Below are 26,061 nucleotides of genomic sequence, written 5' to 3'. Positions count from 1 at the left end.
CCTGTCTTGCCACCAAGCCCACAGGTCATACATATGACAAATATAGGAGATTGTTGTAGCATACAGTGCACAACCAGGCTTTCCAGAAATTCTGCAGCTCCTTTTATGTTGCTGTAGACCTCTTGGCAGCCTCCAAGACCAATTTTCTCCTTGTATTTTCATCAATATTTGAGGGGCCTCCCGCTCTATTTAGTCTATTTTACTTGTGCCAAATTTAAGCAACTTGTTGCCCGTTTTCACATTGTTCCATGGTATATCTAATGACTTTGACATTTTTTTGTACCCTTTTCCTGACTGATGACCTTCAACAATGAGATACCTTTGCTGTTTATGGACCATGGCCTCAGCTGTAAAATGGAAATAGAAAAATGTCAGGAAATTCCTACTGGAATAGCTAAACTTTATATGGGGTAGATCACAATCACTGAAAATTATGACAGCTGTGCACTGACTACTGTGCACTGTTGTGATTGGCTAATTCTGAACACAACCACATCCCCATTTATTAGACAGTGCTCACATGTATGCAACCACAATATTTTACTTTTGTTATTGTTTCTCTCAAAATGATTTCAGTTTTATTCCTCAAATGATTTGTACAGATTGTTGGTAACATTAAGTGAGGGAGTGAGGAGAGCTACTACACATTGCCGGAGAAGAGTTGGGTTCTGTAGGGAGCAGGGGCCAGGGCCATAGTCATGGCCGATACCAACCCTTGTATCACCCCCTCCTCCCAGCACAAGATCATGTTTTCTTCTCTGAGTACCTCGGTGCTGCTTCTCTGCGTCATCTGGGATCTCCTGGTACGAGAGTGTATGTTCTACAGACGGCCCCGCAATTAAGGAGTCACAATCCAGCTTCACATTAACTTCAACTTCTTTACTTATCACAGCATTATCCAGGACACAATCATTCCTTACAATTGGCAACTCTTTCCCTTGCCTCTTTTCTCTGCCGCTAAGCCTGTCCCCTCAGTGTCCTCAATACCCAGAATTCCTGCTTCTCATGGGGGTATTCTCTGCCATTTCGCCCCAGTCCTTAGAATAGTGGCCTATGCAAAAATCTGCCACATCTTGGATACCTTGCTCCCTTTCTGCTTATCCTTCTTTCCGTAGCACTGCAGTCCCACTTATACTGCACAGCTATCTCTGATGTTGCTGTGCTTTGTTCTGTCCTTTGGCCCCCTGGATACTAAGGCTGGGTTCCCATTGCGTTATGGGATCGCGTTTAACGGACAGCGTTGCACGGCGAAATTAACGCCGTGCAACGCGTCCGTTAGCGTGCCCATTCAAGGCAATGGGAACGCGCATCGCTGGCGCGTGCCATTTTCGGCACGCGCTAGCGATGTGCCGGTGTTTTGTAGCGCGCCGCAGACGCTGCTTGCAGCGTCCGCGGCGCGCCCGAGGTCCGTTCCCCGCTCTCGCAGATCAGGGATCTGCGCTAGCGGGGACGTTCAACGCGACCCCGAAAATCACATTGCGTTAGCGCAACCCGCTAGCGCTTAGCGCTAAACGGATTGCTCTAACGCAATCTGAACCTAGCCTAACTGCTGAGCCCACTCTTCTGACAAACGTTGCGGGGCACGGTGTTGCCCTGGGCTAACCAGCCCTGTGTTACACACAGGTGCCCCGGCCTCAACTGAACTAAACCGGGAAGACCTCTCTGACTTATCCCACCATGCCCCTCCTACAGTTAACTATTTGCTATGCTAAAATATACTGAATACCTATATCTATAATGCCCACATCTAGTGGCCAACTTGGGGTACTGCTCCCTTAACACTATACCAAATGACTGTCCCCAGGGTACTTCTTTTCCCTATTAAACAGTAAATATGCAAAACATGTACATATACTTAGGTGTAGCAGTACTCATATACACAGTGGTAATACGCTTTATTTGTATCAGTACCACCGTGTATGAAAAGTATGCAAAACATGAAGAACATCAGTGTAATATATCCAGAGGTTAAGGGGAACCAGCATTACCCTGTTACATCCCCTACAGTTCATCCGACCATGAGGGGTTGTCGGCCCAGCGTACTGAATAACTGTGGAGAGCTGTAATCATCATCAGCTGTTCCAGTAAGGCTACGTTCACACTAGCGTTCTGCTAGTGTGCGTCGCCTTAGCGTCGGGCGACGCAGCGGCGACGCACGCGTCATGCGCCCCTATGTTTAACATGGGGGACGCATGCGTTTTTGTGTGTTGCGTTTTGCAACACTTGCGTCTTTTTTGCCGCTAGCGTCGGACCAAGAAAACGCAACAAGTTGCATTTTTCTTGCGTCCGATTTTCGGCAAAAAACGACGCACGCGTCGCAAAACGCAGCGTTTTTGCGTGCGTTTTGCCGCGTTTTTGTGTGCGTCGTGCGTTGCGTCGCCGACGCAGCGGCGCGCAACGCTAGTCTGAACGTAGACTAAAAGCGAGTTGTTTTTTTCTGTTACTCCTGAGGTCTGGGCTTTGCTTATTGAGACCAGTTGAGCCTGCATCCCTTCCACAACATTCCCCTTTTTATTCTGCTGCGGATGGCCCGTCAGCCGGTGACACTACCGTGACCATTGCCCGCCATTACACGCCAACTCAATGGAGGCTTACCCAGACATACCCATGAAGTCATAAGGGACGACCAACTTGCCACTTTCACATAATGTACATCCTTCAAATAGTTTTGTTTTTCTTAGCAAATATATACCTCCTTGCTCAAAAAGGAGAAAAAAATGAAAAAAACTCTGTAATATAACAACAATGGGTGCAGTGGTTAAATATCTCATTGCATTAATTGTAGAATTGATGCCTGTACTCTGTGCATTTTATATAGGGAAAATATATTCCATTAGTATATTATTTTGCATACTTGTGATAAATTCAGGTATCAATGGCATAGTCTGCTTTGTTTTTAGCCCGTCAAGATAAAAAAAATATATAAATTGCACACACTTCCATAGATCAGTGTTGCACTTTTTTTTTATCTCTAGGTTGGAGACATTGTTCTGGTTAAAGAAGACGAAGTTTTTCCATGTGACATGATATTGCTTTCTACGAGTAGGGAGGATGGCACATGTTTTGTTACAACAGCGAGTTTGGATGGAGAATCCAGTCACAAAGTAAGCACAGATGTCTCTTACGGTACCAGGAGATGATATCGGCAGTACTACACTATTGGGCTAAAATGTTCGGAATGGTGTGTTTGTGACTGAATTGCACGTAGTTGAGAAAGTGATGTCTCACTTCATGCTTACTATGGTTTCTATACATATAGTGTATTATGCTGTTGTGCAGTATTATCCCGTACTGTAGATAAAGCGATAAATAATGTTGACGTTCACTAAAAACTTACTCCTCACAATATTCAAAATACAGGATGTCCTTTTTGTTGACACCTTAAATACGTTTTACATTGGTTTTTGACATTGCTGCTATTTATTGGTCCTATGCGACCAGTATGATTGTCACCTTAAAGGGAAACTGACAGCTGATACACGCTGCCTGATCCACGGGCAGCATGTATCAGATGATGGCTGAATAATTTCAGCTGTATATGTGCAACTTTGGAATGCTTCAGCGTTTCAAAGGAAAACATAGTTTAATAGCTGCCGAGGACTGAGCGGCATGGGAGACTAGTCGGAAATTCGGGTCTCTGGTGGCTTCTCCCTGTTCACTGCCCTGGAATGACAGGTCTTGACCTACAAGCCAACGCAGAGACAGAACAGTCAGTCACTGGCAGCAGGCCGGGAGAAGCCACCTGTCTGACTAGTTTTCTGTGCAGTTTGGTGGCTTTTAAACTGTTCTCCAGTACCACAGAATTTCAGCATTAAACATATATGGCTGAAGTCATGCAGCCATGGTCTGGTACAGGTTGCCCATAGATCGAAAGCATACACTGTCAGGTTCCCTTTAAAGTGGTTGCCCAGGGCTGAGCAAGTGATAAGCTATCTGTAGGAGCCCCATGGTCAGCTGATAACTGCTCTGCTGGTTGTCTGATATAAGCATGGTGCGAGGAGGGAGGAGGCAGAACATGGCAGCCCTGTACATTGTTTAGTATCTGCTACTGGGCCGCCTGATCTCCTTTTCATCTGATCAGAAGATTAGGTGCTTTACCAGGCAGTGGCATCTATACAATGTACAGGCAACTGTAGAGTGGACTTAAGCTGATTGATGGGAGTGTAGGGTGACAGACCGATCTCATATTAAAGACCTATCCTGCGAACAGGTCATCAATTGTTTAGTTTTGGACAACCACTTTAAATTATATGACGTTCCCATTTGCTTTTCGATACAAATAGATATACATATCTTAACTATTAGTGATGAACGAACGTGCTGGGATACGGTTTCATCCAAGCATTCTCAAATAATATGTTCAAGTCCCCGTGGCTGCATGTCTCCCGGCTGTTCGACAGCCACAACACATGCAAGGATTGCCTAACAGGAGACATGTAGCCGCTGGGAATCGAACATATTATTCAAGCACGCCAATGTCACTCGGATAGCACCTGAGCATGCTCTGATGACACCTTATCCGAGCACATTCACTCATCACTATTAACGATGTGTCTGTGGTTAGCCAGCGATTCAGTTCAGGATATTTGGGTGACATATAGTCCACATTGGTTGTCACACAGTTTCCATAAAATTAAAAATTACAATAACAAATATCGTAAAATTTTGAAATATATTTACAGAGAAGAAAACAATTCCATAATTATTAGTCATGCTGTTACTTACCACAATGATTATCACCTATGGACAACTTCATTTCTTAAAGGGAACCTGTCACCCCGTTTTTTGAGATTGAGATATAAATACTGTTAAATAGGGCCTGTGCTGTGCGTTACTATGGTGTATGTAGTGTACCCTGATTCCCCATGTATGCCGAGAAATACATTACCAAAGTCGGCGTTTTCGCCTGTCAATCAGGCTGGTCTGGTCAGGTGGGCGTGTTCACAGCGTTCTTTTCTTCCCCAGGTTTCCGTTGGTGGCGTAGTGGTGTGCGCATGTCCAAGGTCCGGATTCCCTGTGCCCACGTGAAGACACAGCGCGCGATCTGCGCTGTCATTCCTTTCATCGGTGCGGGCGGCCATCTTCCTGGGGCCGCGCGTGCGCAGATGTAGTGCTCTGCTGCACGGGGCTTCAGGAAAATGGCCGCGGGATGCCGCGCGTGCGCAGAAGAGATCGCGGTTGCAAACTCGGCTTTGGGAAAATGGCCGCCGCGATCTCTTCTGCGCACGCGCGGCATCCCGCGGCCATTTTCCTGAAGCCCCGTGCAGCAGAGCACTACATCTGCGCACGCGCGGCCCCAGGAAGATGGCCGCCCGCACCGATGAAAGGAATGACAGCGCAGATCGCGCGCTGTGTCTTCACGTGGGCACAGGGAATCCGGACCTTGGACATGCGCACACCACTACGCCACCAACGGAAACCTGGGGAAGAAAAGAACGCTGTGAACACGCCCACCTGACCAGACCAGCCTGATTGACAGGCGAAAACGCCGACTTTGGTAATGTATTTCTCGGCATACATGGGGAATCAGGGTACACTACATACACTATAGTAACGCACAGCGCAGGCCCTATTTAACAGTATTTATATCTCAATCTCAAAAAACGGGGTGACAGGTTCCCTTTAAGATGTATTTGGGGCAAGAAAAGACGGAGTGCTTCCCAGACAACTTTAGTCTAGAAATTTTCCATTGTAAATACTTGTGCTGTGCTGGTCTCACATTAATCCTGAAAACAGGTGCAGCAATAGACAACTGTCATGCGGTATAAACTATGCTGACATGTAGCTCATTACACCAGATCCAGTCCCAGAGGGTAACAAGCTGTGCATTATCTGAGAGATGAAGTGTTATTCTGATTTCTTCTTCGGTATTGTATGTGATGTAACTGTTGCTAACGGTCGGAGACGCACTTTTTTGCATACACATATACTGTATATATTTGTGTTCCCCAAACTAGACCTATTTTTCTGTTCAAGACACAAAAGCATTTCACAATGAACAAGAAATGGACACGTTGCACGCTACCATAGAATGTGAACAACCTCAGCCAGATCTTTACAAGTAAGGATGAGTGCCAACGACCAACACTAAATGACTGGTATTGTAGACCAAAAATGTGAGCAATAACTGAAAACAATATTTGGGGCAGGAGGAAGAAAAAGAAAAGCGAATAATGTGTGGCTTGATATAGAATCTTTTGCAAGGTATCATTGGGGTCACAATAAAATAGCTCTTGTGATTAATATACTCATACAGTACTTTCCGGCTCCCAGAAGTAGGAAAATGGTAAAGCTCACGGGCGTAACTTTAATGGGTGCAGGGGTTGCAATTGCACCAGGGTATTCGAGTCTAGGGAGACAAAAGGTCCAATTGGCTTTTATGAAAAATCTAGTTCTATTAAACGGGTTGTCCACTACTTACTTGTACAACCCCATTTCAACCAGCAAGCTTGCACCAGTAAAATAACAACACGGTGCTGGTGCCATTACAGCGATGTCGGCACTCCCTCTCCCGGCACTCGTGTGAGATTATTATATCACGAGATCCCTGCAGCCAGTCAGTGTTGGCTTCACTCTCCCCACCTTAGAACTTTCTAGACATCAAGAGGAACTAAGTGGCCAGTCACAGCTCAGACTTCCTCTAGATGTCTGATTCATCTGAATGAGGGGAGAGTGAAGCCAACACTGACTGTCTGCTGGGATCACGTGACATAATAATCTCACAAAAGCTCCGGGAGAGCGAGTGCTGACACCACTAGAATGACACCAACCAGGGGGGGGGGGGACACTGACAGCTTGGGGCCCCTGTGCAAGAAATGTGTCTGGGCACCCCTCATTTTATGGTGACAAAGCTATATAGCCACACACACATATATATTACATAGTCCCCTTTATTATGTATATTGCCGTTCCTTAATATTCAGTGCGCTCTCTTGTTATGTACAGTACCGTCCCTTGCATATTGGATTATATAGAGCCCTGTTTTTTTATTACATACTGTCCTGTCTTGTTAGCTGTATAAAGCAATGATGGCTGATGGTCTGGTGACCGGCTTCTCCATCAGCAGTCATTTTATATCTAAAAAGAGAGGGGACTATGTAATAAAAGAGGGCGCTGTGAATAACAAAATTAACAAGAATACACTATGCAAGAGACAGCTCTGTACATAATAGCAGAGGAAGCTATATAATAAGGGATGGCACCATATATTACTAGAGAGGATGGTCCGTAATAAGGGACGAAGTTATACATAATAAAAGAGGAAACTTATGTATCTAAGGATGGTGTTATATATAATAAGTGAGTACACTATATACAAAGGGACTGTGCTATACATAAGTATGTACACTCTATACTAAGGGACTGTGTTATACATAATAAGTGAGTACACTATATACTAAGGGACTGTTATACACAATAAGTACATACACTATATACTAAGGGACTGTGTTAGACATAATAAGTGAGTACACTATATACAAAGGGGCTGTGTTATTCATAATAAGTGAGTATACTATATACTAAGGGACTGTGTTAGACATAATAAGCAATAATAATATCTTCCTCAACCTCCCCCTGTTCCTAAGTCCATTATAAGTCCTCTTTCCTCCCACCCCAATCCCCCACACCCCTCATTGTCCTCCTCTCCCCGCATCTCATTATTGTCCTCTCCCCCACCCCATCATTGCCCATTGCACCACCTCCATCATTTCCTCCTCCCCCACCACCCCCATTGTTGCCCTTTCCACCACCACCATCATTGCATTCTCCCCCACCACCCCATCATTGTTCTTTCCACCACCTCCATCGTTGCTCTTTCCGCCACCACTCCATCATTGCCCTTTCCACCACCTCCATCATTGCCTTCTCCTCCACCACCTCTATCATTGCCTTCTTCCCCACCACTCCCATCATTATCTTTTCCACTACCAACATCATTGCCTTCTTCCCCACCTCCATCATTGCCCTTTCCACCACCTCCATCATTGCCTTCTTCCCCACCACTCCCATCATTGCCCTTTCCACCACCTCCATCATTTACTCCTCCCCCACCATCCCCATCATTGCCCTTTTCACCACCTCCATCATTTCATCCTCCCCAACCATGCCCATCATTGCCCTTTCCACCATCACCATCCTTGCCCATTCCACCACCTCCATCATTTCCTCCCTCCTCCACCCCCATTATTGCCCTTTCCACCAACTCCATCATTGCTTTCTCCCCCACCACCATCATTGCCCATTCCACCAAGTCCTCCTCCCCCATCATCCCCATTAATGACCTCTCCATCATCCCATCATTGCCCTCTCTCCACCTACACACACAAGGACAGACACAGCACCATTCAACTCTCTGCACATTGCGCACACACCGCCACTCATCTCTACACACAACACACACACATACAACAAAACACACACAGCACCTCTCACCTCTCCGCACGCTCTCCCGCAGCTGAAGCCTCACAGTCGCCAGTAGCTTCCTCTCTCTGGCACTGCTGCGCTAAATGATGACGCCATCCAGCCGGGCTGTGTCAGAGACAGGAAGCGCGGGCAGGAAGCAGGACAGATCCCTGCAGCTGCATTCCACTGCTATTTTCTCTTGTAGGCAGTGGAGCTGCAGTGATCACTCCCTGCCCTTTGCACATGAGGGCAATCTGGCCAGGGGCCCCATGGAGCCTTAGGGCCAGATAAACAGTCCAGATTGCCTTCATTATTAGTCACTAGTGTGTACTAGTAGTGTACTAGTTGCTCGGGTTTTCCCGAGCATGCTCAGGTGACATCCAAGTATTTGTCAGTGTTCGGAGATTAAGTTTTCATCGCCTCAGCTGAATGATTTACAGCTATTAGCCAGGCTGAGTACATGTGGGGGTTGCCTGGTTGCTAGGGAATCTGTTATGACCTGGTGGTAAGGACAATAATGGACCTGGTGGTTAAGAGCACACGGAATGACCTGATAGTTACTAATAATATAGGACGAGCTCTGAGACGTGGGAACTTTGCTGACTGCAATCCCTAATCCTATCACACACACTAGAAATAGCCGTGGATTGCTCCTAACGCTCCCTATGCAACTCGACACAGCCTAAGAAACTAGCTAGCCCTAGAGATAGAAAAATAAAGCCTACCTTGCCTCAGAGAAATTCCCCAAAGGAAAAGGCAGCCCCCCACATATAATGACTGTGAGTAAAGATGAAAATTACAAACACAGAGATTAAATAGATTAAGCAAAGTGAGGCCCGACTTACTGAACAGACAGAGGATAGGAAAGGTAACTTTGCGGTCAGCACAAAAAACTACAAAAAGACCACGCAGAGGGCGCAAAAAGACCCTCCGCACCGACTCACGGTGCGGAGGCGCTCCATCTGCGTCCCAGAGCTTCCAGCAAGCAAGACAAAAAATCAAAATAGCAAGCTGGACAGAAAAATAGCAAACCAGAGAAAAACAAGCAGGAACTTAGCTTCTGCTGGGAAGACAGGTCACAAGAACGATCCAGGAGAGAACAAGACCAATACTGGAACATTGACAGGTGGCATGGAGCAATGATCTAAGTGGAGTTAAATAGAGCAGCCAGCTAACGAATTAACCTCGTCACCTGTGGAAGGAAACTCAGAAGCCGCAGCTCCACTCACAACCACCAGAGGAAGCCCATGGACAGAACCAGCCGAAGTACCATTCATGACCACAGGAGGGAGCTTGACAACAGAATTCACAACAGGAATCCCCACATGTAATGAAACTGTCTATTAGCTGTTAATCATTCAGCTGCTGTGATGAAAACTTAATCTCCGAACACTAACAAAAATTCAGAGGTCACCCGAGTATGCTCGGGGAAACCCGAGCAACGAGTACACTTGCTCATCACTATTGGCCACCCTGCAGGTGCCCCACTTCACCTCAGGGCCCCAGTGCAGCCGCACAGGCTGCACATGCGGTATGTCTGCACATGACGCCGACACTAGACCTGAGAATAAGTGGTGTTTTACTGGAGCAAGCATGCTGATTGAGACAGGGTTGGCCAAGTAGTGGACAACCATTTAAAGACCTGTGATAGTTAAGGGGCTCTATTAGAGATTTTGTATTGGGGCCTACAAAGTTCAAGTTATGGCACTGGTAAAAATATATATACATCAGCAGCTACATTTCTCCCCAAAGCTGTGCCCTTTGCCATCCGATCATGCTCAGGTGTTAGCTGAGTGTCTTGGGCATGCTCGAATAATATGTTCGAGCCCCGTGGCTGCATGTCTCATGGCTGTTGTGAGACATGCCGCCACGGGGACTCAAACATTTAATTCAAGCACGCCGAAGACATTCGGCTAACAACGGAACTTCATCACTAATCCCTAACAGTACCAGCACAAGTCCGATAGGAAAATCTGGGATAGTTCTTTGTGTCACAAAATTGCAGACATTGGCAGTGCTGCATTAGACGATTATTAGTATTAGCTAATATGTAGAATTCTTAGTTACATTGCTTTGCTGACTTGTTTTTCTTGGTGTATACATTGTTTAGGTTTGTTGGTCGGATCAATATTTATAGCAAAACAGAGGACCCCAATGCAAGGTTAGTTCATATGTTTGCCATCATGCCAGTTTCTTCACCTTCTATATAGATAACTTTTTCTTCATTACTCTTTAAATATTACTTCCAAATTATTTTTCTATCATCCATACTGTACATTCATTTGTATATTAAAATTGCTTTATATTTGTCTTTTATTAGACCTCTGGGGTCCGAAAATCTGTTACTCCGTGGTGCTACACTAAAGAACACAGAACGAATATTTGGTAAGCAAAAACCTAAAATGTATTCCTTGACCGAGGAATTCCTTTTACTTGTGTGCCTGGTCCATTAAACCGGTAGTGATGATGATAAGGGACATTAATGAGAAATAAATGGATTCTTCTCTTGGTGACTTAAAATGTATGTCCACAGTCATGCTTCCTTAGCACTAGACGTGAGTAAAACTGCAAGAAGTTATTCTAGTGTAACTGACTCAATCTGCACCCCATACACCTCAGATACACAACTCCCTCCTTCCACTCATTGATTGCAGACAAGACGTCCCTATAATACAAACTCATTTACAGCATTAAAACGGAAAAACACTTGCAAAAAGTACAAAAGCGACTATCAGTAAATACGTTAGTAGCTTACTGCATACATTGTTATCATTGAGCCCTATGTATAAGCAGTATGCAATAAGCTCTTGAGCTCCCCCTGCTGGATAGAATGTTAGTTTTTATTTCTTGTGTCTGCATGGGATTTTGAGGATTTATATCTGCAAAATGTCCAAAGTTTGAGGCAAAAATGAAATAATATTAATGCTGGACATTCGTTATATAATCTAAAGCAAATGACTATTGATAGAGTGCTGTGATTTACAGTTGCATAGGAAGTTGTTGCTGTTCTTTGCATTTTGGCAAGAGGCCAATAAAACCAATCTGCTGCGTGACTGACATATGATTAAATGTGGACGAGGACCTAATGATACATGTGCAATAAACTGATCAGTGCTTAGTGTAGGCGGATAAACAACAATGAATACTTAGTTATCGGATGCCGATTCTCTGCTGTGTTAATGAGTAGATCTTAGTCTTTACTACTCTCAAGTATCAATCTCATTTTTCCCTTTTTTTTTCTAATTCTAGGTGTTGCTATATATACAGGGATGGAAACCAAGATGGCATTGAATTACCAATCAAAATCGCAGAAACGATCTGCAGTTGAAAAGTAAAATGTTCTTATTCATTACATACAGGGCAGCCAGGAGTGACAATGTATTGCAGGAGGACAACCTCCCAATCTCACCCACACAGTTTTCAGTTGTTGTGCCTTTTCTTGAATTACTTCTCTCGTTATTCCATTAAGTAAAAGACATTTCATTAGTAACTTATTAAACATAAGCCAGTATTCACAGCTAGCACATTTGGGAACCTATAACTTAAAGGGGTACTCCCATCCCCAAGATCCTATCCCAATATGTAGTAGGTGTAATAATTATTATATTAGCAAATACTGTACCTCTAATTGGAAATGTAGTACAGTTTTTCTGATTCGCTATGTCCCTTTCCTCATGTGCAGGCATTGCAGGACCCTAGGCGTCCATGGTTACGACCACTGATATAGTAACGGTTAGTTAGCTAGCTGCTAATGGTCAAAACCATAGATACCGAAGGTCCTGCAATGCCTGCACATGAGAAAAGAGATGTGGCGGATCAGAAAACTATAGTACACTTCTACTTAGAGGTATTTTCTAATATTATTATTACATCAACTACATTTTGGGATATGATCTTGGAGATGGGAATGCCCCTTTAAATTAATGTTACATTAAGGTTATCTGCCCACGTTGTGTTTTTTTTAAGCATTTCTGCCACGTTTTTCCGCTGCGGAAACGCTTAAAAAAACGCTGACAAAACGCATCCCATTATTTTTAATGGCATCCCGCAATTGTTGTGCTCATGCTGCGTTTTTTTCCACAGTGGAAATGCATCACAGAAAAAAAACGCAGCATGTTCATTCATTTTGCGGAATCGCAGCAAAATCGCCGCTATAGAATTGTATTGGGACGCATGAAAGACGCGAAAAAAAAAAACGCTAGAAAAACGCGAGCTGATTTCCTGGGAAGGGAGTCCGGTTCTGATGAGGAAAATTCAGCTTAGATTCTGCAATGTGTGCACATAGCCTTAAGGGGTTATCCAGTATATCAAAAGGTTTTAAAAACAGCTGCCAATGCAATAAGCTCTGAGTCTTCAGTGGTGCTGCCAGACATTGTTTACATGTGTTTGACACATGACCACTGCACATGATTATTGCAGCCATGATGATGTAGGAGAACCCCTCTTAGCTTTTTTATTTTTATTAAAGGCGATTTTCCTCTAAATACATTCCTGACGATATTCACTTAAAGGGACACTGTCACCTGAATTTGGAGGGAACAATCTTCAGCCATGGAGGCGGGGTTTTGGGGTTTTTGATTCACCCTTTCCTTACCCGCTGGCTGCATGCTGGCTGCAAAATTGGATTGAAGTTCATTCTCTGTCCTCCGTAGTACACGCCTGCGCAAGGCAATCTTGCACAGCGCAGGCGTGTACTATGGAGGACAGAGAATGAACTTCAATCCAATTTTGCAGCCAGCATGCAGCCAGCGGGTAAGGAAAGGGTGAATCAAAAACCCCAAAACCCTGCCTCCATGGCTGAAGATTGTTCCCTCCAAATTCAGGTGACAGTGTCCCTTTAATTCATACAGGTGACTTTGGAACTCTTGCTTATGGGATTGGTCCCAGTTACTGGACCACCAATAATAGTAGATTGTTCTGCTTACTATCCCATGCATAAGGCGACACACGTGTTTAGTATGAAATCAGTCTCCGGCAATCGACTGTCCACCTTTGGTCTAATTCCCAACAAACAACTAATTGTCTTGTCTGGCACGGCTCGAGTCTGACAGAGCAGCTTTCTGTTCTGGCTCATTAAGAGTATGCGCATATGGCGTCTTTTAAACTCTGGCGAACCTGACGAGTTTTCCAAGAAGATCCTTTTAGGACACATCATCGTTTCCTTTGCTGGAGCTTTTTTTTTTTTGCATCTTTTTGGTCACTTACTGAGAACTTGCTTCATTGTTTTGACCGGCTGCTGTGTTTTTTCAATTTTTCCATCGTTTTTGGGGTTGTTTTTATTATTGAACATTTGTCATTTTTGTTTCCTCCATTCAACAATGAAGAAACTGCTAATGGTTTCTGAAGCAAAAATCCGCTAAAAATGCTCAAAAATACTCCCAGGTGTCTTCCGAGCGTCTATTGAGCCTTCCCTTTACTTTGAATTGTAAAATATAGAGTATTTTCTGAGCAGAATGGTCATGTCGCTTCTTTTAGCCGCTTGGCATCTTTTGAAACCTGAAGTAGTTAAAAGACGTTAAAAAGCCTGAAGATGTGAACAGCAAATCATTTTTACATAGAAATGCACATGTTCATTCTTTTGCGTCCTTTCTAAGCACTCATTCAGGTGGGTTTCGGGGCCGACCTGCCTAAAGAAGATGTTGTGTGCTCATACTCTTAGAGAAAACAAACAGGACTGCTGACAGCCATGAAATTAAATTTTTGTAATCGTTTCTTCTCATAGAAATTCTGATTATGATGAAGATATTTGTTGCTGTAATATTAATGTTTAGATATATCGGCTGCTGTACACTTAAAACATGAATGTTACATTGCTGACCATAGTAAATGACTGATATCTATCTCTGTGTAAATGTCAATGTAATGCCACAAATAACAAGACTCCATATTCCTTCTAGGTCAATGAATGCTTTCCTCATTGTGTACCTGTGTATTCTGATCAGCAAAGCCTTAATAAACACTGTGTTAAAGTATGTGTGGCAGAGCGAGGCTTCCCGGGATGAGCCCTGGTACAACCAAAAAACTGACTCTGAAAGACAGAGGAATCTGGTAATGATTGATTCCTTTTCCACGTTTTAGATTTAATCAAAGTAGAAATCTTAGACTGACTGCTTCCTACAACTACTTTCTTCCTGCAATGATAGGGGTAAGCAGAAAAATCTTCTCCGTTGCATTTTGCAGCAGGGACACAGGTGGCTTTCTAGACTACATACAGTAGTATGGACATTCTGCATGTCCATTATAGGTTTCTCCTATTCAGCAGAATGCACTCAATGATATGTGAGGTTCCTCATGCACTTTATGGTAAAAAAGAGATTGAAACTGTGTAATTAATATTTTATGCTTATTAGCCTATAAGAACAGCTCAATCTTGTAGATCTTCTATTACATTGTAGGAGGATTGATCGTTCCTTTGACTTGTGTGCTATGGTTTTAGATGACATATAGCACAGTATTTACTGTAACTATAAGTGCCACATCTAAGTGTTATTGATCTGCATTATTTCGGGATACATTTTGGGGCTCGAAGTATTATGCTGGTACTCATGATTTGCCGATATCTATAACAACTGATCAGCTGCATTTTCTGCAGTTAAGTGCCCATTGATCTGGTGGCTGGAAGCCTTACTAAACGGTGTCATGTACATTGATTTCTATAAAAATAAAGTGTACATGACATAAAAATGAAAAACTCAGAACCAAAAATTTAAAGTTTAGATTTAGTACTATGTGCTAATTAATTTCACAATATATTATAGCAATTGGATTTCTTACTGCTTGCAGTCCTCACTAGTAGGAACTTTCTGTTTGTCATGCACAGTGTAGGAAAGACTAAGTGCAACACGAAGGGATGAGGGGAAGGGAGCCCAACAATAGGGAAGGTGGGAGTGGAGACCTCTAGGCAGATCTAAAGTCACCCTGTCTGCCCTAAACGTCCCTAAATAGGTTCTGCACCTATCTCCGAGCAGGAACCTAAGCCCTGCACTACAACTAAAGACAGCTGGGATACACAACCAAGGGGAACACTTATCTTGAGTAGACTGCTATAGCTCTAACTGGGAGAAATGGAAGTATCACCGGCAATTCCCAGCAGCAGGCTGGGAGTCTATAAACACCCAGGTCCAGGTGTGTGCATTAGAGCTGGAGAAAGGTTGCCATTGGGTCAGAGAGTCAGAAGGGTTAAGAAGGTGTCTGCAAAGCCAAACGCAGAGACCTTCTGCAGCTAGATGCAGTGCAACTGTCTACAGCTTCTGACATACCTGTGACATTATTATATTGTTATTGACTTCAAAATATTAATGGAGATCTGCTTCTAGGGAAGAATACTTCTATGGTACAGTCCCTTATTGTAACATTCTATAGAGCCAAATGAGCTGAAGTGACTGTGTGTCACCTTAAAGGATATCTACACACAATTTTGCCAAACTATCAAAAATTGCTGCTCTGAATTTTAGAAAATACACTTTATCTGAGAGCAATAATCTGTATAAAATAAGTATAAAAGAAAGAGACAATTAGACTATTGAATACTATTATTATTATCATTATTGTTGTTATTTTTTTAAGGCACCTTTAATTTCAGGGTGCTGTAGATATTAAGAAGGGTTATATACATGAGGTATAAATCAAATACAATAAACACAAAGGAACAGTCACAGACTGGTACAGAGGGAGAGAGGTCACTGCATTCAGCTTACAATCTATAAGGTATGAGGCAGGATACATTAGGAGGAGGAGGTTTTATGGAGGAAACAGTAGGAGGAGGTATACGGGAGTAGACAGTAGGATGGTGAGGTATGTAAAGGAGACTGTAGTAGAGCGAGTTATGAGAGCTGGAAAAGTATGAGGATGTATCCCCCAATAGGAGAAGGTATGTAGAGGAGCCTGTAGTAGACGGACATATGAGTACATATAGTAGAAGGATGTATGGGGAGGAGACAGTAGGAGGAAGTATGGAGAGGAGACTAGTAGAATGAGGTATGAGGAAAGAACCAGTAAGAAGGCGGTATGGGGAGCAGATTGTAGGAGGAGGTGTGGGGGAGGAGAAAGGTCAGCTGGTTGAAAATGGCTCAGGCCTTTCTGAGGTGGCAACAAAATTATTAAAGGAACTTTTATGCGATGCACTACACTCCGTGTGTTTTTGTCTACTCCATTCAGTACCTGACTATCGCCCTGTGTTGCCGTGTGCAGTAATAATTGTGTGACTAATAGGCAGGGTGTCTAAGCTTTTACAGGAATTTGTATCCACCTTGTACCGCAGAGCTTTGCTTCCTCAGCTTATCACCTGCTAGCTGGTGATTTATCAGACTATTCCCCCCTTATTACTCACCCAAATGCTGGTTCCTAATCTGCTGGCACCTGTTCATGCATAGCACCACATTCTGTTTCCCATTAACAATCCGGCTTCTTTACCCATCCTGTTTGACCTCTCTACTCCTGACCTGCACTGACCTCGGACTGACTGACTGACTACATCTCTGCCTCACTCTCTTGTACCTCGTACCTTTGCCTCTGACCATCCGGTCAGCTGCTGCAGGCCCAGGGACTGCCCTGGTGCCTATTGGGTGCAAAGCCTATCCTTACCATCAGAGGTTCTAGTGAATACCCTGTAGTCACTTAGTTACCCCTCTCCAGGTAAGCCAGTCCACACCCACCCGTGTTACAAGTTTACACATTGAATAAAATCAATTGTGTGATGACAGATAATATGAGAGCAAAGAAAGATATATTGTAGGGACCTGAGGTGACGGGTAGAGAGGAAGCCAGACATTAGGCCAGAGTTCTATGTAGGGGACAGATTTTGGGGCAGCCTTATATATCACTGTTAATGCTTTAGACTGAATTCTGTGGGTAATAGAAACTCAGTGAAGAGATTGGCAGAGGGAAGAGGTGAGAAGCACATGAAGTGGTCTGCAGAGTGGAGGATAGATTGAAGGCGTTCAAGATGAGAGGCAAATAGAGAAGTATGTTGCAATTGTCAAGGCGGGAGATGATTAGGGCATTCAATAGCATTTTTGTTGACTCGGTTATCAAAGGGATGATTAAAGTAATGTTTGGGGACTGGAGGCCTCATGAAATGGTAAGTTCTGCAACTTGAGGTTTGAAGGACAGAACGGAGTTGAAAGTCTGACTGAGGTAACATACTTGCTGATGAGAAGGTGATGTGCAAGTGGAATATTTGTGAAGGTGATGTGCGAGTGGAATATTTGTGAAGAGTGCCATCAATTATATTTGGTTCGAAGCTTGTGACAATTACCACTTAGAGGAGAAAAGAACAGAGCAAAGCATATTGCACGTCATAGGCATTCTTCTTTTTTGCAATCTTTGTATTGATAATGTTTTGAATATTCCTAAATTAAGGTATACTTCTATATAGTGAGCAAATGTTTGTCTGTGGTTACATTGCGGTATTTGTTGGTCAGTGCTTATAATGGTTAAGCTGAACGTATATCAGCTCAAAGATGCAAGGATATTTTCATGCCACAGATAAATATTATGCAAATCCTAGTTTTATAATAAGTCCTATATTTTATTGTATCTATGGTTAACAGATGAAACCTTCATCTCTCGCTCCCTGCTTTCTTCAGCACTCTATTTGTCTTCTGGCTGCCACTCTGCACAATTATCCCTGACTGCCCTACTTTTCCTCTGCCAGGCTGTGTATGCTCGCTTACCTCCGCTCTGTGCTTGGCGAGCCTTCTAGCTCTCCTCCTGAGCAGCTTTCCTTTCAATACTGTGTATTTGATATTTTGTGTTATTTGTTCCTTTAGTTCCATATCTGACTCATTTTGAATATTAATTGATGCACTTTTCTGCCATTGTTTCTAAATCACAACGTAGGAGATTAATGAGAAGCAGAGCAATTTGTACCAATGAGTTTGCCCAAATATACCAGACATATAGCTAATGTACTGTTTTAAAGAAACACTGTAAAAATCAGCAGAGAACCTGTGACATACACAACTTTGTCAGACCTACACTTGGCGTAACACAGTGTATCTGTTCTGGGGAACATTCACCTTAGACAGCTGATTTTAGATGTTTACTGCCCTATAAGAAAAATGTAACATCAGAAGTTCATTCCTCCCTCTCCATTGAAGTAACATACATATATGAAAGACTGTATGCCAAAAGGTAGCTTCTCATCATTACATTGTTGACTGCAGAACTCTTCTTCCAACGTTCCCATTCCCCTTTCACCTTATAGTTTAAAGCCTATGTATAATTTAAAGAAGATTTTTTATGGCTTCTCCCCAATGCTTGTTTTTTCCCCTAATATCCACTTGTTGACTTGTAAGAAATGTTTGTTTTGTGCCGTTTCAGTTTATTAGAGGTCTCACAGATTTTCTGGCTTTCATGGTCCTTTTCAACTACATCATCCCTGTCTCTATGTATGTCACTGTGGAAATGCAGAAGTTTTTTGGTTCTTATTTCCTCACCTGGGATGAGGAGATGTTTGATGAGACTACAGGAGAAGGACCACTTGTGAACACGTCAGATCTGAATGAAGAACTTGGGCAGGTGAAGTAACTGGATCGCCAGTGGCAAAATACATTTATTGACATGGAATAAGTGATAGCTCTGTGGAATGTTACTCAGTGTTCTTTACTGTAAAGTGGCAGGTCTGCCATAGCGGTCCATGAGCCCTCTGCTGTTATGTGCTTAAGGGGAACCTGTCAGCAGGATATTGCTAAGTAGAGTACACACTTGGCCATTTTGGCACTGTGTTACTGATTAAAATGATACCTTTGGTGAAGAAATCCGCTTTGTAGATTTTGTGTAATCAGGAATTGAAGTATTCTTATAATGAAAGCTTTGTGCATCGGGGCGCTACTGTGGGTAGGGTCTTCGGCTCTGTATTGGCCCCTCCACTGCTCCTGTTGTCTTTATCTTCCTTTTGGTTTACACTTCGTGCCGGCAACAGCTTATCCGCGAGTGGACCTTGTGCACATTGATCTCTTGGCAGTCTTCATGAAAATGTTGCCGGTGGCTGCAAATTCCCAGATTGCGCTCCCGGTGGTCTTTGATAAAATGGCGCCAGTGGTCGTGCATACGCAGATTGAGATCTTGGCTTCTCATTGAGCCAAGGTTTAAATCAGCACATGCGCCACCACCGGTACCATTTTCCTGAAACCTGCCAGGAATTCAGTGTGCCAAAGCGCCGCCCGCTGCTAGGTCACCACCGGCACAAAATTTCAACCAGGAGGACGATAAGGACTAAAAGGCCAGTGGAGGCACGGTGGCAGAGCAGAAGACCCTACCCACAGTCCTGCCCCGATACGCAAAGCTGATATTATAAGAAAACTTCAAACCCTGATTACACAATATCCACCAAACGGATTTCGTCACTGCAGATGTCATTTTAATCAGTTTCACAGAGCAAACATGGCCATGTTTGTACTTTACTTAGCAAAATACTGATGGCAGGTTTCCTTTAAGACTCTGATTTCATACAGACGAGTTTCAGTTACTATCTGCACACGTGACCTAAAAGAACTGGCATGTTTCATTAGACTCTGTATGTAGGAGGTATTCTCCAACCACTGCATTGCGTCTGGTGGCGAATCAAGCAAATACACTATGATACATTTATTTCAGTGACTGACAATGGCAAATGTATGCACTTTAAAGCCGTACTAGTACATACTTTTTAGCGTACGGTAGAGTATACTTTTTTTCATGTGTCTGGACATAAACATAGTGTGGAAAGATATTTACATGGTTGAGGTTTAACCCCTTTCTGCCATCGGACAGAATAGTACGTCAGCTGGCAGTATCCCCCGCTTTGAGGTGGGCTCCAGCGGTGAGCGATGCGTCAGCATGACAACCAGAGGTCTCCTGAAGACCTCTATGGTTGTTGATGCCAGATTGCTGTGAGCGCCACCCTGTGGTTGGCGCTCACAGCAGTGCTGCAATTCAGCTTCATAGGATCAATCTGAGCATCGCCTCTATGTAGCAGAGCCGATCGGGCTATGCCAGCTTCTAGCCTCTCTCAGAGGCTATTGAAGTATGGCAAAAGTTTAAAAAAAAAAATGTTTTAAAAAACATGAAAAAAATGTAAAAGTTCAAATCGCCCCCCTTTCGCCCCATTGAAAATAAAACAATAAAAAAAATCAAACATGCACATACTTGCTATCGCCGCTTTCAGAATCGCCCGATCAATAAAAAAAATTAACTTGATCGCTAAACGGCACAGCGAGAAAAAAATTAAAAAATGCCAGAATTACGTTTTCTTGGTCAAGGCGACATTGCATTAAAATGCAATAACCGGCGATCAAAAGAACGTATCTGCACCAAAATGGTATCACTAAAAACGCATCACCCAACCCCAGATTAAGAAAAATAGAGACGCTACGGGTATCGGAAAATTGCGCATTTTTTTCTTTTTTGTCAAAGTTTGGAATTTTTTTAACCGTTTAGATAAAAATAACCTAGACATATTTGGGGTCTATGAACTCATAATGACCTGGAGAATCATAATGGCAGGTTAGTTTTAGCATTTAGTGAACCTAGCAAAAAAAGCCAAACAAAAACAACTGTGGGATTGCACTTTGTTTTGCAATTTCTCCGCACTTGGAATTTTTACCTGTTTTCTAGTACACGACATGCTAAAACCAATGGTGTCGTTCAAAAGTACAACTCGTCCCACAAAAAATAAGCCCTCACATGGCCAAATTGACAGAAAAATAAAACAAGTTATGGCTCTGGGAAGGAGGGGAGAGGAAAGCGAAAGCATAATATACAGATAAGGAGGGTTTGTGGATAATCTGTGCAGCTGGTATCCCATATAATAAATCCAAATACAGACAGAAAGTACACGCAGTTATTCTTTATTTAGTCTGTGCGTTTTGAAGTACTACAGACTTCGTCATCAGGACAAGAAAAGCAAAAGATTAGAACATTTTCATGTCCTAAATTCAAATCCATTTTATCTACTTATAAATACATATTTTTACCTTTTAAATACATATAAACATTTTTTTTCTTCTTTGTATCTTCTTCAGCTAGAAATAAATACAAACGAAAGTATAAGTCTATACTACCAAACTGTAAACTTTTTTCCCCCTGATGAATTTTGACACATCAGGTATCCATCATGTGCCCAGTTGGCTCCAAGATTTGAACTTTTGTCACTGTGAATGTTACAGCATTGTGGTGTGAGCTCTCTGCTTTTCTTGTCCTGGTGAAGAAGTCTATAGTACTTCGAAGTGCGTATACTCAATAAAGAATAACCGCATGTAGTTTCTGTCTTAATTTGGATTTATTATATGGGACACCAGCAGTGCAGACCATCCACATACCCTCCTTATCTGTGTTTTCCCGGTCTGGAGACCCCTTGGACCTGCAGCAGCTGGATGTGTAAATAATTGAAATGTTGTGTATACACAACTAAATCAGGTTAGTAAAATCGTATTTAAACCGCTTTATCTCCCTTGGATAAAACCGTATTGCGCTGTCTTTTTTCTTCCTAGTTTTTTTCTATCAGCATAATGTAGGGGCACAGAACCTTATTCCAGAAATGTGTCACTTGCTAGGATGCTTGCTGCAGTTTTAATAAAATCTCTGTTTTTCTATATGCTGAACTCTGCTTAACCCCATCCATACCACTGATAGCTTTCTGTGTGCACGGCGCATAGGCAGAAAGTGTCCTCTAGTGATTTTTATGGCTGATAAATCAGTGATTTTTTTTTTCGAAACTACAGCAAGCAGCCCGTTAAGTGACACATCTCATTATCTGGTGACCGTTTTCCTTTAATGAGAAATTTCATGTTAATTGATTTTGCTGTGTAATAGTGACATCTCTCATAGTTATATGTTGAAAAAAGACACAAGTCCATCAAGTTCAACGTTTCTACACCAGTTATACATTCACTTTCTCTACAATATATAAACCATAATGCCATTTGCTGTGAGGAGAACATCATTTTTTAATAATCTTTATTTTTTCTAAATGCTGTTTTGGTATCAGCCAGTACAACCCCTTGTGGTAGGACATTCCAGTCCGACTGCTCTAACTGTAAAGAATCCTTTCCTCTTTGGCATCATCTTTCCTCCGCACATAATGAATGTCTCCTGGTCGTTTGTAAGGTTTGTGGAGGGAATATGTCATGTACCAGTCCTACTGCACCACTTTCTGTAAATCCATACGCTGCACTTGCAGTAGAGCCTTATTAAAATCAATACGGCATGGCTATAGTGCCCTATAGTTCTTTCCTGCAGGTGAGTCAGACACTGACTATTTTGCTACTAGTGAGTTTCCATCTGCTTTCCATCGGCACATGGTTGGAAGCAGCTGGTATTTACGTCTGACTGTGTTTCCCCTGTTTGTACATACACAGGGATGTTGCTATTGAGGAAGAGACTGTGTGGGTGTAATTAGCTCCTTCTTTGTAGAATCCTTCTAATAAACTCACTCGTGCTAATCTTTTTAGCTGTTCTTAATAGTAGGTCTCTATATATACAGACAATACAGTCGCAGGCGGCAATTTGTTTCTGAACAATTGTGTCTGAACCGATTTTAAGAGAGCAATTATATCTTACATTTATTTGTATGACAATATGTGTCAGGGATACTTATTACATGCAATAATGGTAGCTTCTACGCTGTCATTTAACTGGACTTGATGTTTAATCGATTGCCAATTGATCATTTTTCAGGATTAACTTGCTAATCTTTATTTTTCTGCATGTGCGGAAGTATAGGTTGAATATATATTTACAGACAAGACTGGAACGCTGACCGAGAACAACATGGAGTTTATTGAATGCTGCATTGAAGGCCACGTGTACATACCACATGTCATCTGCAATGGCCAGATCCTTCCTGACTGCATGGGCATCGACATGATTGATTCATCACCAGGATCCGGAGGAAAAGTAATGCCACGTTTTGTACTTATTATACATCTACATTCGTCTGTTTGTCTATAAAGTATAATATGTTAGTGACTCCTATGTTTTCAAGACCATTTTGCTGCAAAACCGCAGTAATAAAGATATTGTCCTGCAGTGGAGAATTATCAGTCAAGCTAATTGTTCGGGCGGTGTAGATCTTGTCTTTGCTTTTTATGGGTTCCAAATTTAATGCACACTTGTAAGAGTTCCATGGGTATTACTGGTTCCCCAGTATGTTGCCTCTGAGTTCAGCCATAATCTCTGGGATAAGCCTCCACGTACCTCTCCATAAATCTGGTGAGACACTAAAGGTGCACATATACTGCATATTAGACTAATCTTAAGTGAACCCATCAATATCGAAGGGTATGGCCAACAGTCCGATTTTGGACAGGCAATCAGATTGTTCTCCTGGAGATAAACCACAGTCTGACTTGTCAGCCAGCAGATTTCTCATAGATAACACGGGAGCACTCGGCCAAACAAGCGCTCCTGTGTATGGGAGCGTCAGCCTAGATAGTTGTTGGCATCGTTCAGCCATCTAATGTGTATGGCCAATTTAAGAGTCTATGTAATCATATGGGTGCAGATCTGTGCTCTTCATGTCTCCATATCAAGTTGGATTTGCAATTTGCCCCAATGCACCTCTGTAGGTACCCAACTATGGCTTTGTACAACGTAACATCGTAATACAGTCATGTAGTTGAGTGCTAGAAGTGTAAATTGATGGTTGTCTGCTTACTTCAATATTTTTCCTAGAGCCATGTTTTTTATTCTGTACTTTTGGTTATATTATTACAAAGCAGCAACATATTTTACTGTATTCAAAAAACAAAAAAACAAAAACAGTTGTGAACCCAGGCTTATTGACACAGAATCCTGATGCAGTTGTTAGGTATGCATATGTTATTATACCTGTTTAGATGCTCATGTGTAATTGTGTTGTACGTTGCACAAGGGATATTTGTACAAACCAGATTGTTCTCATATGTCAGATAGTAACAATTACATCAAACTGAATAATAAATAAGGCACGAAGATCTATTCCATACGTTACAGATATGAAAAGCATAGATGTAACTTTATCTTAAGCACAGAATTCTCACCAAATACCTGACAACATAGGGAAATGGTGCTTAGCTCTGGTGGCATCATGATGACACCGAGACTACAAGAGAGCAGTCATAAAATGGTGATCTCATTCTTTACATCCCAGGAGAGAGAAGAGCTCTTCTTTCGTGCGCTCTGCCTGTGTCACACTGTGCAAGTCAAGGATGAGGACCATGCTGACGGAGAAAGAAAATCCAGTCAATCTGGCAAATCTAGTGTCTACATTTCATCCTCTCCTGATGAAGTAGCGCTTGTTGAAGGTATTCAAAGGTAAGAATTGTTTTTTCCTGAAAACTAATCTTCTTTCAAGTGTTCCTAAAAGCAAACTTTACTAGGAACTGTACATGTGTAGTTTAGTAAGTAATTCTCTCCTAGGGGATGAAGTCCTGTAACCTCTTTAATATATTTAAATGATACATTATAGTCTAAAATAACACTTCTGCAAATGTAATACTGTTACTGTGGAGAAATATACTCAGATGTAGCCAGGTTTAACGTGACAAATAAGTCACCATGTTGGCTACTTGTGATCCAAGGTTGACTCATTTAAGACAACTTACACTTACGTAGGAAAACAGGATCATCCCCGTGTTGCCGCGGGATACAGGGTTTAGGTGCACGTCAGCATTTGGTCGCTTCCAAATGCTGAGGTGTACCTAAACCCTGTATCCTTATGACTCTCGTACAATATTTGTGGTATGTCCCGATGAAGGGGTCACCTGAACCCTGAAACGCGTATAATAAACCACGTTGAAACCTCTACAATTTTTGGAATTCTTCTTGCGGCAGCGTGGGGATGATCCTGTTTTCCTACCTAAGTGTATGTTTCAATCAGGTCTTGCACTGACCTGTGGATCTGCAGCAGCCGCCATTAATATATGTCCTTCCTTCAATCTCATCAGGTGAGTAGTTCTCTTGGTGGGCAACTCTGTGTAACGTTTGATAAGACTCTATTTGCACTTTTGTGTCTCCCTCTTTTCTCTAATTAAGACAACTTAACATTCCAAAAACCACTGACTGATATCAAGTTAGATGTTGAATGACACATTTTGTTCTGCACTCAGGTAAACTAGGCCACATCTGTGCTTACGACCAATACTATTAATCTATAAGTACTTTATAGGTTTTTTTTTACCATACGAAATGTTTAAGTGCACTCAAAAACTTTAGGTCTATTACCAACTTACCTCATATTTATTTTTCTCTTATCATTCATCTTTTGCTACATCTTGGTTTCCTGTTAGCAGCAGAGTTGTGTTCTGTGACTGCAGTCTAGCTATCGTGCCTACGGAAATCTGAGACAGTCTAAGACATGCCTCCTGTCTCATCATTGGTCCAGGCTGCTTCCTTCTCCTTCTCCCTGCTGCTCTGCCTCCTTAGATTGGCTGCTGTATAAAATCAGAGTTCTAATACAGGCATCCCTGGAAGATGGTGCATGTAGTGCTGATTTTTATTAGATTAAGGCCAGAATGACTATAAAATAATACCAAACCACTAGAGAGAAAAAGATAATTATCAAGTAACTTCTGCACATATACTGATGCAAATGAGCCTTTAAACGGGGGCATAAAGAGTCACCTTAAATGAATGCATTTTCACATCTAAAACCCTGTTCATTTGTTTTCTACTATATAAAATCTATTTGATGATTAA

The 26,061-nt window shown here is 42.5% G+C and overlaps 1 protein-coding gene across 6 annotated transcripts in view; it reads left to right on the top strand.

Annotated features, from left to right (window-relative positions):
- The window catches only part of ATP11A (ATPase phospholipid transporting 11A), a 290,835-nt gene that overhangs the window by 202,096 nt on the left and 62,678 nt on the right, over positions 1 to 26,061 (top strand). For 5 of the 6 annotated variants that reach the window (XR_011319339.1, XM_069757899.1, XM_069757898.1 and 2 more), the window contains exons 6-14: positions 2,976 to 3,104; positions 5,958 to 6,061; positions 10,514 to 10,564; positions 10,724 to 10,788; positions 11,653 to 11,734; positions 14,301 to 14,451; positions 18,727 to 18,924; positions 23,107 to 23,280; positions 24,515 to 24,678. Coding sequence is in view for 5 of the 6 variants with exons in the window: in XM_069757899.1 (XP_069614000.1) it covers positions 2,976 to 3,104; positions 5,958 to 6,061; positions 10,514 to 10,564; positions 10,724 to 10,788; positions 11,653 to 11,734; positions 14,301 to 14,451; positions 18,727 to 18,924; positions 23,107 to 23,280; positions 24,515 to 24,678 (1,118 nt within the window). In the remaining variant the exon portion in view is untranslated. The remainder of the gene's footprint in view (positions 1 to 2,975; positions 3,105 to 5,957; positions 6,062 to 10,513; positions 10,565 to 10,723; positions 10,789 to 11,652; positions 11,735 to 14,300; positions 14,452 to 18,726; positions 18,925 to 23,106; positions 23,281 to 24,514; positions 24,679 to 26,061) is intronic. The other variant, XM_069757902.1, reaches the window with a different exon arrangement.

The sequence above is a fragment of the Ranitomeya imitator genome, chromosome 3, assembly GCF_032444005.1.
Source record: "Ranitomeya imitator isolate aRanImi1 chromosome 3, aRanImi1.pri, whole genome shotgun sequence".
Taxonomy (NCBI): domain Eukaryota; kingdom Metazoa; phylum Chordata; class Amphibia; order Anura; family Dendrobatidae; genus Ranitomeya; species Ranitomeya imitator.
Note: the sequence above shows the minus strand (reverse complement) of the source record. Positions and strands in the feature narration are given on the sequence as shown.